Genomic DNA, 13312 nt, shown 5'->3' on the forward strand with positions numbered 1-13312 from the left:
ATCACTTTGATAAACTATGTCAAAAATATTTATTAACGTATAGTATAACAATGTATTTGTTTTGTTTTTAAATTTATCAGTACCGTTAGTTACTGATGACCGTTATCGCGCATGCGCAGTGACGAAAGCGACGTCGCCTTGTACACACATTAAAAAAAGTATTTCTTGTTAAGGGACAATTATTTAAACTATTACAATATAAATGGTATGGGTTTTGTTTGAAATTTATTTAAATGAGGGTATTTTTAAATCCGTTGTATAATAATAACAGTGATTATATAGGTTATTTTATTTTTTCGGTGCGCAGCGTGTTGTGGTGAGTTTATTTATCATAATAATAATTATTCAAATAAATATATTTACTTAATAATACTTAAAATGTAATAGAATTTTACAAATACTTTTGAATTGTCATTTTACACAACTGTATTAAACGCGAAACTATGGAACCACGGGTTAGGAATGTAGATTCTACCGAGAAGAACCGGTACGTAATTCTTACCGGTTCTTCCAATAACCTTATTTCTCTTGACTTATATGAAAAATAGTAACAATTATTTCTCGTGCAACAAGTTACAATAATGTCCGTGTTTAACGGTGCCAACAAATAAGAATGCCAGCAGCATTTAAACATTGAATTTAAATTTCAAAACCGAGTCACCAGTTGCCCCCACGCCTGCCAAAAGGCGAAGCCTTTCAAAACACTACGACGAGCGAAATGTTGCATTGACTGACAGTTATATTGACAATCCTTTACAGTGTACTAGTATAAGTATTTTTTTAATAAATTTCCTCAATCTATAAGTAAACGTTTACTATATACAGAATTAATAAAACCTTTTGTAATTGTCATGCTATGACATGTAAATTGTATAGCCTGTGAATTTCCCACTACTGAGCTTCTTCTCCCTTTGAGGAGAAGATTAAAAGCATATCCCACCACGCTACTCTAATGCGGGTTGTTGAATATTCTGTCAAATGAAAATAAATGAATTTATTGGCTGGTAAAATCATAAACTACTTAGGTATAATAATTAATTTACTGATAAACATCGTTGCTGTTGCTTATCCGCGTATATTCAAATTTGGAACATTTGGTAAATGGTGGAGATAAAATATTTTGCTTTCAATTACATTATATAATTCAAAACGATACATAAAAATATATGTATAGAAAGTACGCATAAACAATGTATTAGCGAACCGAAGGCAGCTCCTGTTGTCTGTATTAACATACAATACATTATCGATGCCAGTTATGTCCTGATGTCACAATCGTGATAACCATTCCGCGTCTTATAGCATTATGACTGACGACTATATTCTAAACGTTTGAATCGATTTTATTTCCTGCACAATGTATCTGATACAATTGCTCGGTCAAACCTACTTTTTTTTGGTATAGGTTGGCGGACGACGGCCACCTGATGGTAAGTAGTCACCATCGCCCATAGACAATGACGCTGTGAGAAATATTAACTATTCCTTACATCGTCAATGTGCTACCAACCTTGGGAACTAAGATGTTATGTCCCTTGTGCCTGTAGTTACACTGGCTCACTCACCTTTCAGACCAATACTGAGTACTGTTATTTGGCGGTAGAATAACTGACGAGTGGGTGGGACCTACCCACACGGGCTTGCACAAAGCCCTACCTCCATGTAAATTAGTACTTCTAGTCGGCATCAGACCCCTTCGTGTTTGCCAAGAGGTATGCTTCCAGGGCATGGTAGGTGGTATGCAGGTCCATATGGGGCGTAAGTCGTGGCACATGTTCCTGGGATATTCTCCAAAATAACTATGACCATCTGCGTCAGTTGCCTTATCAACTTATATCAAGATAAGAGCATACAACAGTAATAGTCAAAATATAAAACGTAAAGCGACCACTCGTTTAAATTTAGATTGTACCGAGAAATAACATTAAAGAAGTTACTCATATTTTACATGAACTATCCATTCAAATATGCAAGTATAATTTATATACAATTAATATTAAATTAGTTATATGCCCTTTATAAAAAACAACGAATTTCTTGTGTCTATTATAAATTACACTTAAACAATATAACTTTAATAATTTGATAAGGTAACATTTTGAAATATATGTTTATTATTTATGCTATATTACTTATGAGTATATTATTGTTATTAAAAATAGGTTGATTTTGAATAACTGGTTAAGATTTATCTATATATATTATAATAAATGAAAATATGACAGAAAATTACTCCAACCCTCTATTTAGTAACAAAATAAATCTCTACTTAACTGACTAATTAATTACAAGCGTTATTAATTATTTGATTTGGTTGCGGTCGCTGGGCGAATCGGGCAGCGGCCTGTAATCCCTAAATCTGCCGAGCTTCACTACATTGCAGCATCACTGACCGATCTTCAATCATTATTAAATTAAATTAGGTTTAATTGCGCGCTATTGACAGGATATTACATCATTAATATTTTACTAGCGAAGGCGAACGCAGATGTTGTTTTGTTACATCTTTTTATTTTATTAATTAATTTGTAATGTATAATTCGTGCGTTAATTTAAATTTAACAATCAATGCTATACATAAAAAATTAAAAAGGCCATATTTTTAAATCAAATTTAATAAAGGTAGTAAACTAATAATCAAAAGAAAGGCCAAAAGAAAGGTCAAAAGAAAGGCTTTCCTCTAAGAAGCAAAGTCCGCAACAAATCGGAGTGTATTCCCTATTAAACACTATTAATATACTTGTTGATTTCCTATCCAGATTTATTATATACACGTATAACTGTATTTACCTAACATACAAAATAATTACTACTAATTTCCGGCCGTTTCTTTTCGGTAGAATCTACATTCCGAACTGGTAGTAGCTTCACTTAATATAGTTCTTTAAAATGATTATTCAAATGTACTTGTAAAACTTACTTAAATAATATATTTTCATTTGTACATTAATAATTATATTAAGTTTACATATTTTTTTAAATTAAATTATAATTATTATATTGTTATAATCTACCTAAAATGTACTTCAATTTATGTAATTGTTGTTATTTACAGGTAAACACACAATATTATCGTCGGAAGACCAATCATGAGGCAAGTAATTCAACCAAGATATCGCGAACGAAAGATACGATATTGATTACACATTAACACATAAACACACAACTTGCACACGATCACTTGTCACTTTCATTCTCACACACATACACAACACACACAAACCTCGATTAAACACAGGCGCACCCGTACAATTGCAATTATTTATACAAAAACACCACACACACGCAAACAACCGATCTGAGACACAGATATAATACGTAAGAATTTTTTTTTGATATCTAAATTATTTTCGAAAAAAAAACAATTGCAACATTCATGGATTTATTAACAAAAATTAATTTCGACCAGCTTTATCTTAAATTATCACACACACACGCTTAAGTATAGCACGTACACACCCACACACTAACGCGTTCGAACATCTCTTCTCACTAACTCCCGCCAAAAGTACAACATCGTAACATTCGTAACAGCGAAAATAAAACAAAATGGCCGATATAACGAGCGTCGTCTGATTGCAGAGGGCGAGTTACGATTGTCACATTCTTTATGGCGCTGCCCTGCATCCGATGCGACGCGCCTGACGGTAAGTGCTGTACAGTTGGCACACTTTAATTCGTTAAAATATTATATATCTCCGACATTGTTCGTGAGCGATGAAGTCATTATTATTACGTCAAACATACTGTCAACAAACTGTGGATCATGGTGTTACGTACGTAGGTGTTTGTAAAGAAATCTTAAAACAAGTAGACTGTAAATTGATATCATTTTAGCATATTTAATTAATTACTCTGGCTCACGTAGGACTTAAAAGAAATTCCAACACGAAATATTACTGTTTGACGATAGTATATATCATAATAATAGGTTAGAATTTTTGGATACTCCTTCAGGGAAGCATTTTATTTGCTTTTATATATATCAGATTATTTTAATTATAACTGCAGAGTTTACGTCTGTTCTTATAGTTAAGATAAAAAACCTTATTCCACAAAAATTTACCAGTGTAGGCTGATTATCGTAATATGTAGATGAATTTACCTCGGTATTTGATCATTTTACCTTCCATCATTATTTGATTTTCGAACATAAAAATATAAATATGAAACTCTTTAATCTGTTACTCTGCATAGGTTTTAATATCAAACACTAAAAAAATACTTTTACAAAGTTTTCTTGCTAAAATTTAAAACATAAAATTTACAGGAACTATTTTACAGACAGTACTAAAGATAGAAGTATCAAGTTCAGAACTTAAAATGAACAAAACTACTCATTTAAAATACTACGATGCACGTCGTTTGGTTTTACTCTCAGCTTACACTATTTTAGTTCGCCGTCACAACATTTTATATTGTATTTAAAAATATACAACACACTGGCGACATCTCCTACGCTTTTAGATATATATTTTATTTTAAATAGATTGGCAAACTAGCAAATGGAACATCACCATACACATTTGGCACTTAAAAAAATACTAGTTTTTGCCCGCGGTTTTACTCGCGTTTTAGACTGTTCGTTGTCAAGAGTTAGGAAGGAAAAGTGGCCTATGTCCTTCCTTGAATTCAAGCATGCTTTAAACCAAATTTCATCAAATTTGGTATGAAAGTAATTTATTAACATAAGAATTAACGACATTAAATGACATTAAATATTAACTAAAACTAGTTACTGTATAAATCTTGACAGCATGGAATGGTGGCAAGAATGCTAGCAGCATTTCCCCGTTGAATCGCAATTCCGATCCTCTGGGCAAGAAACGAACCAGCCCTCCTGTCACCAGTGGAGGCAATAAGGCGAGGTGTTATACTTTTGATGAAATTTGGTCTCAAAAAGGTTGAGCGATTTGGTCGTGAAAGAGCGACAGACGGACGGACAAAGTAACTTCCACATGAATACTATTAGCATAGATTAACCAATCCAGCTTAAAATGTTTTATCCCTTGTGCCTTTACTGCCTTACTCATTCTGTAAGCCGGAACAAAACGCAACAGTAATGGCATATTTGTAGTAGAATTTGAGAACTGTAAGTATGACCTACACATAAAGCAACTAAATAAATATTAGAATCGATTAAAGTACCATTTCATATTAAAGATTACCTAGACAATTATATTCGTAAAAGTGGATTGAATAGTTCCGTGTGGAACATTTTCGTATTTTTCATAACATTTTAGCAGGAATATCGCTTGGTAGTCCGACTGCGTAAATATATAGCAGCTATTTGATTATGTCCGAATTCGCACAAACATTCTACAATTGGTTCACTAACGAGTGTAGCGGTACTGCTAGGGTCATTGTTTTGTAAATCAGGTAATTTTTGGCAACTGCGCTACGGATTTTGATGCGGTTTTTTTAATAGATAGTATGATTCTAGAGGAATGTTTGTGTATATAATACATGAACAATATAGTTAAAAAAACACTGATAATTTTAGAAGTGTCCAATGTGATGTCGTAAATTAACAAATTCTGTATTATATTTAGTATAAATCCGTGAGAAGACGGAGCGGGTCGCTAGTCTGAAAATATTTGCAAATATAACACATATATGCTCAATGTATTTGTCAAATAAGAAAAGGATTTCCTTTCTCTCGTCTCCCGTTGCATGTTCTATATTCTTACGTAAAGAAAGATTTCTAATTTCCAGGTCACAACAAAAACAGCCTGTAAATTCCCACTGCTGGGCTAAAGGCCTCCTCTCCCTTTGGAACATATTCCACCACGCTGTTCCAATGCGGGTAGGTGGAATACACATGTGGCAGAATTTCTATGAAATTTGTCACATGCAGGTTTCCTCGCGATGTTTTCCTTCACCACTGAGCACGAGATGAATTAAAAAGACAAATTAAGCACATGAATCAGCGGTGCTTGCCTGGGTTTGAACCCGCAATCATCGGTTAAGATGCACGCGTTCTAACCACTGGGCCATCTCGACTTCCAGGTTACATCGTAGACAAAACAACGGATATCGGCTATCGAATATTCTATCAATCTCAGACATGGCCGGCGGCCAGGGACAAGTGCGAAGATGATGGCGCTAAATTAGCAGTACCCAAGACTTTAGTAAGTTGACTTACTCGTCTTACTCTTATTTTTCATGAGGCTCGCCTGATGGAAAGTGACTACCCATGGACATCTGCAACACCAGGGTGCTAGGCTACGTTGGCCTTTAAGGAAGGAGTACGCGCTTTTTTTTAAGGTTACCAAATCATATCGAAGGCGAAAAAAGTCTTTTAACGTTTAGACGTATTTAACGACCGTCCTTGTTAAAGTTCATTCTAAGATATTGATAACGCTATCTATTTATTAAAAAAGGAAATATTTTTAAGGAATTATTAATACTCCTATTTACTTCTTCAATAAAAAATTCTGCTAGGAATGAGGACGAAAAGTCCAAGGGTCGAACTTACGACTTTTCACATAGCTAATTGTCCCGTAACATGTTGAAATTGAAGTCATAGTTATGTATAAAAATGTACTTTTTAATAAAAAGTAACATCCTGTAAATTTCCCACTGCTGGACTAAGGCCTTCTTTCCCCCAGGAGAGCGTTTGGAACATATTCCACCACGCTGTTCCAATGCGGGTTGGTGGAATGCACATGTGGCAGAATATCAATGAAATTAGCCACATGCAGGTTTCCTCATGATGTTTTCCTTCACCGCCGAGCACGAGATGAATTATAAACACAAATTAAGCACATATATATATAGTGGAGCTTACCCTGATTTGAACCCGATATCATCGGCTAAGATGCACGGGTCCTAACCACTGGGCCATCTCAGCTTGTATTTGTTTAATACATATTTAAAATATGTCATATCCGTTTTATAATAAGTTTGTGAGGATGGATATCTGTACGATTGTTACTCTTTCACGAAAAAAGTACTTAACGGATTTAGATTTAATTGTACACTAATATAGGATACACATCAGAATAACACAGAGGCTACATTTTACAAAGACATTATGTAATATGGGCATAATTTAACGATACTTATAAAATAACCGTGCGAAGCTAGTATACTATATACAATAGAGAATAATGACTCGTTCACAGGAGGAGTTCTTATTTATGCAAAAGCTCGTCCGAGGAATGCACTATCCCAGCATCGTCGACAGCGAGTATCAGGTGGTGGTGTGGCTTGGCATTAACAACCTCGATGATTACAGAGTCTGGAGGAATATTGATGGTGAGAATTTATAGATCTATACACTCAGCGCGCGCTTCGCGTTAAACATTCTTATGAGCTCGTGCATACAAAATGTGTGTGTTCATGTTTATATGATAATGAAATAGTTATTTTGTTTTGTTGTTAATAGATGGCGTTAGTAGGTCTTTAAATCGCGCTATAACTGTCTTAATTTATTATTTTCAACCGACATCAAAAATAGGAAGAGGTTCTCAATACGACCCGTATGTTTTTTTTCTATGTTTGTTACGCGATAACTCCGCCAATTATGAACCGATTTGAACAAATCTTTTTTCGGTGTATAGGTAATATCTCAAGGGTTAAATTTAATAATAAAAAAACAACCCCCAAGGGTGGAAAATTGGGGATGAATTTTTTATACGCAATATCTCCGCCTATTATAAATCAATTTGAACGACTATTTTTTTGTTGAATAGGTATAATCAAAAATATTTCACCCCCAAGGATTAACTTTTTATACGCAATATCTCCGCCGATTATGAACTATTTTTTTTTTGTGTTCACGTATTCGTAGTCGCTTTTTTTTTTAAACTTAATTCTAAACAAAAAGGAACAGTAATTCATCTCACTCGGCGTGTCCCAGTAAGCGCTAAGTACCTAAAAAGAGTGACAGACCAAAAATGGTTGACCAAAAGGTTTGTCCTAAGAGTTCATCGGATGATGACCTTTCTCATCTTTATTTTAAAAAAGGTAGAGTTTGTGATACTGCTAAACGATAATGTACATCATAGATTTCCCGAGCATAGTGCTTACTGTGGGAAAATTCAAATACCATGATAAGCGTTATTTAATGGTTAACGCTTTAAGGCTGAGTCTTCACAGCGTACATCACTATAGATAGAAGCTTTCCAACAAAATACAGATTCTAAACTTCAAATATAAATGAATACATACAAAGGTAAATAAATTCTATATACCCATGTTAGCCGTAAATTTTACAAAATTTATGATGGATAATATAATATGTTATAAAATAAATCGAAGTACTAACTTCTATGAATTTTAATGCAAGTACTCACATCATATTACCTATATACCGAAAAAAATATATATATAAATATATTTTTACTTATGATAAATATTTCATTCATTCATTCATTCCAGAAATGGAACACTTGACTTCATTGGAGTCAATTTCAATATTAGGAGGGGTCATGACGTGTTCAAACTTGATATATTAATTATTAAGCAAATCTCATCTATTTTATCATTGTAAAGCTGGAGACTTTATGAATATGAGAGTTTATTTGATTGTACAACGGATACTCTTTAATATAATCTTTTAGTATGTACCATCACAATATGACCAATAAGAGCAGAACATCTATAAAAAATGTTGGAAAAACGGAGCTTCATGGAAAATCATGTATGACAGAATCTGTAATGTATACAAGGTTATTGGTAATTCGGTGTATATCCGTTAGGAGGTGATACGGGTGACTATTTGCAATAATTTCAACCTCCATATGCATCATCCAAAAGTGATCCATTTTTGAGTTATCACGTTTTTTAGGATTTTCAAAATTTGTCAAAAATGCAGCTTCAAAATTTATTTTAAAAAAATGATTTTTTTTCTTTTGTTTTATAACAAGCGACCCTTACCAGCTTCGCGCGGGTGCAATGCTGATACTAATTAATATACTACAGATTTTTTTCTTGTCTCTTTACTATATTGTCCATGTATTATACAGAAACCTTACTCTCGAATCACTCTATCTATTAAAAAAACCGCATCAAAACCCGTTGCGTAATTTTAAAGATCTAAGCTTATACATAGGGGCTGACAGTAAGCGACTTTTTTTATACTATATAATGAATATATAAACGGAATTAGAACCAGTATCTAGAGTAATATAAAAATATACATCGTAGTCATTACTCCTGCTGCCATCAGAATAAACTTTATGCAGCTATACAACGCTATTTGAAATTATATCACGCTGAAAGATAAGCATAAAAATATATTTTAATATTAGCTCAGGTGCGAGTTGTGGATGATTTATCCTAATTATGGCGTTTTTATATTTCATCATACCCTTTTCTGGTCACTTCACTTGTTCTTGTCACTTAATTTAATTAGTAAGCAATTTAAGAAGTGCACAAGGGACAACCTACTATTGTCTCTCTGCTGGCCTTCATATTATAAGTGTTAATTCCACTACGGTGATCCAGTATGAATTAGTGGACACACGAGGCAGAACATCAGATCTTTTACTGTATCTACATATAAAATACTCGTTGTTGCCCGCGGCTTCTCTCTCAGATTTAGCGGTTTGGTTGTCACGTATTAGGCAACAAAATTAGCCTATGTCCGTCCTTGGAGTTCAATTTTGCTTCATACCAATTTTCATCAAATTTGGCTCAGCGGTTTGGCAGTGAAAGAGCGATAGATAGACAGACAAAGATACTTTCATATTTATAACATTAATATAGATTTTATAAAAACTCAATGATATTTACTTGGAATTCAACTGAAAATTTTCGTTTAAAATTGTAATTTTTAAAGACATCTGAAATAAAATATCTGTTACCATATTTAATAAATACATGTGAATTGTAAGGATACCTATCCGTGTAGTGTTGTACTATAAGATATATTACGTAATAATTCGTATCGCGGTTCCTGTTTTGAGGTCAGTAATTACGGACCCGTATAACATTTCAGATAGTACACTAGTAGCTTTATAACGGTGCTATTAATTACATTGCCTATATATTCTTCCCTTGTTTATAAAGAGATATCTCTTTATCATTCGGTTGTTTCATAATGAAAAGCTAAATATATGTACATATATATGTTTTGTATTATGTGTATTATTATATTTTATATGCTTTATATTTATTTATTAAAAAACCACCAACAAAATTTCATGTGGATCTTTTCTTAGGTTGCAAATATTTATTGTAAGTTAATTTCATTTAAAGGTAGTTACAGCTAGCATAAAAAGTTAAACTAACTAAAGTATATAAGGCTAAAATTAAAACTCAAACTAGGACTGTAATAATTCATATTTAAGTTAATATGAATTTACAAAACGTAAGATAATTGATAAAAATAGGGTAACTTAAAAAAAAGAAAAACAAACAAAAGCTGATGAGTCAATAATGTGAGATAATCGCGAATCTCTTGATGAACAACACAACTACAGTCACGACTAAACACAGCACAAGACAAGTTACAATCTATTAACAATGCTATTGCAAATCTTTGACTTAAATTCCCTTAAGCTGTCGCAAAAAAAATCAATACATTATATCATAAATCAAAATTATTGTACCCCTCTCCAAATTTATTTTACAATCAGTCTTCTGCCCTAAGGTTGCCGGGAAGAGATCGCTATTTAGCGATGAGGCCGTTGCATTAATGCAACTTTAAATGTTAATCCTTAGGTTTAATATAACATTAAGGGCTGGTGCAACAACAAACAACAACAACAGCCTGTAAATTCCCACTGCTGGGCTAAAGGCCTCCTCTCCCTTTGAGGAGAAGGTTTGGAACATATTCCACCACTCTGTTCCAATGCAGGTTGGTGGAATACACATGTGGCACAATTTCTATGAAATTTGTCACATGCAGGTTTCCTCACGATGTTGTCCTTCACCACTGAGCACGAGATGAATTATAAAGACCAATTAAGCACGTGAATCAGCGGTGCTTACCTGGGTTTGATCAATCATCGGTTAAGATGCACGCGTTCTAACCACTGGGCCATCTCGACAGGGCTGGTACAATACAGTGCAGGTACAATAAAGTATAAATAAATAAAAATGTTATGGAATAATTAAATTAGAATCTGTTCCAGGTGAAAACATAAACGAAACTGGATTCCACGAGTGGGCCTCTGGCAACGGCGAGGGTTACAGGTAAGCTTTAGTTGTATAGAAATTAACTCATTAAGCTCGTCATATTTGCAAGCAGCTTCTAGCGAGAAGAAACGGCGAGAAACTCGCATAGTCGCTTTTCAAATAAACAGATTTAGAATGCTGTTATTTACAGTAATTAGTGTCCTATGATGGAACCCGACCCTAACTCCAGGCGTTTCTTTCTAAAAAGTACTTTTTTAATGAATAATATGATTTATTTATTAATTTAGTCTTTTTAAATTTTGAAAATGGTAAATTGACTATATTTTCCGGTATCTTATTACATATGCGTATACCATTTCCCAAAAACGTTCTATTTACCGTATGCAAACGGAAACTGGGTTTATTCTTATTTCTTGTATTAAAAGTATGTAATTGACATAAAGAGTGAATCACTACACCACAGACCGGTGCAGTGGTAACTTAACATTCAATAAAATCCTTTAAGATCATGATTCAAGTTACACAAATAAAGATTTTTTTATTTAATTACATACGATTATGTTGTACAGTGCAAAAAAGCGGATTTGAACTTACTGTTTTCGATTGAGATCCGCGTGTTTTTCCACTGAGCTAACTGAAATCTCATTTCAATAGTACATTGTATTCCAAATATTGTTTACCTATAAATACAGCTTAATATTATTAATACCGTGATAGATCAAATCCCGCTTGTTACCAACTGACCTATATGACCTTTACCAATTAACCCTTGTCGAAAAACAACAAACGATTCATATTCCCCCAGCTTAACGATAATAAAGAGGTAATAATCACACTCAATGTTATGGTATTGTTTAGGATATTAAAATACATATATAAATAACCTGTATGACTCAACTAATATATAGTAAACTAGCTCGCACAGCTAAAGACTAGACTCAAGTTCGAATCCAGGATGAGCTAGCATAGGTTATTAGGTCTTTCTGTCGAAAAATTCTTAATGTTAAATTCATGTCAAATAAATACGAGTCTCTATCCGGACGCAGCAGGTTACCTTCCCATCTCTGAGATTGAAATACATTCTTAAAATGCACATTCGTTTGCGCACAAACACTTATGCACTAAAATATAGTTGGCTAGCTCAGGTCAGGAAGGGAAATACATCAAATAATTCACAACACCCCCGTGTATATTCCTACAGAACAATAGTAACGCCTTAATGGTAATGCTGGTTTATGTAATAATCCTATTTGAAATGCTCTACATATGACCTGCTAGGTAATATTATACGCTTTATATATATAAATGAAGCCTTAAATATACATACGTTTACTTACAGCGACGCACCGGAAGAGCCTCACTGCGCGGGCCTCGACGCCGTGCACTGGCTTCGCGACTTTTGGTGCCACCGTCGGCAGCCTTACCTTTGTCAAATTAATTTAAAAAATAAAATATAAAAAAATAAAACCTCTTTTTTATTTAAATTACTGTATAACGGCAAACTATTGTTCTAAGATACTCGTTTGAAGTGTGTGCATAATTACTGGTGTCATATAGATATTAGTTTCCATAACAGGCATGGATTTCAACAACGACAGCCTGTAAATTTACCACTACAGGGCTAAGGCCTCCTCTCCCTTTGAAACCTTCTCCAGGTTTGGAATTTTTCCACCACGCTGTTCAATGCGGCTTTGAGGAATACACATGTGGCAGAATTTCTATGAAATTAGACACATACGGATTTCCTTATAATGTTTTTCTTCACCGCGCGAGATGAATTACAAACACAAATTAAGCACATGAATATTCAGGAGCGCTTGCCTGGCTTTGGACCTTGCAATAGGCTATTTGACAATGCCAAAAATAATTTGTGAATTATTGTAATCAGTGTATATTATGAGTTTCAAAATGGTTATTTACTAACGAAACTTGAAAATAATACTTAATTTATTCAAAAATCAATAAATAAAAATGCATTTTTTCAAATGTTTGTCACATGACACAAAACGCTCCTGATTGGTCGGGCTTATGATGAAGTCACTTTCTTGTAAACTTTGCTTTTCTACTATATGTACCACAGATTAAAATACAGCAAAGTGACGTCACCGACCCCATGGCAGCGCCATATTGTCCAAATAGCGTTTTCGCGCGTTATTTAAATATGGAATTTATAATATGATATTTTTTGGCAAATATGTACTAGAAATAAAAAAATCTACTTTTA

General features: G+C 33.6%; 1 protein-coding gene across 1 annotated transcript in view; it reads left to right on the forward strand.

The window, feature by feature from the left end:
• Positions 1 to 12693, forward strand: part of LOC124535926 (CD209 antigen-like) — a 35639-nt gene extending 22946 nt beyond the window's left edge. Inside the window, exons 2-8 of the mRNA XM_047112327.1 lie at positions 3056 to 3094; positions 3583 to 3647; positions 6010 to 6131; positions 7128 to 7260; positions 11085 to 11145; positions 12428 to 12540; positions 12665 to 12693. Coding sequence (XP_046968283.1) covers positions 3090 to 3094; positions 3583 to 3647; positions 6010 to 6131; positions 7128 to 7260; positions 11085 to 11145; positions 12428 to 12540; positions 12665 to 12693 — 528 coding nt within the window. The 5' untranslated portion in view covers positions 3056 to 3089. The remainder of the gene's footprint in view (positions 1 to 3055; positions 3095 to 3582; positions 3648 to 6009; positions 6132 to 7127; positions 7261 to 11084; positions 11146 to 12427; positions 12541 to 12664) is intronic.
• The last annotated feature ends 619 nt before the right edge of the window (positions 12694 to 13312 follow it).

The sequence above is a fragment of the Vanessa cardui genome, chromosome 15, assembly GCF_905220365.1.
Source record: "Vanessa cardui chromosome 15, ilVanCard2.1, whole genome shotgun sequence".
NCBI lineage: Eukaryota > Metazoa > Arthropoda > Insecta > Lepidoptera > Nymphalidae > Vanessa > Vanessa cardui.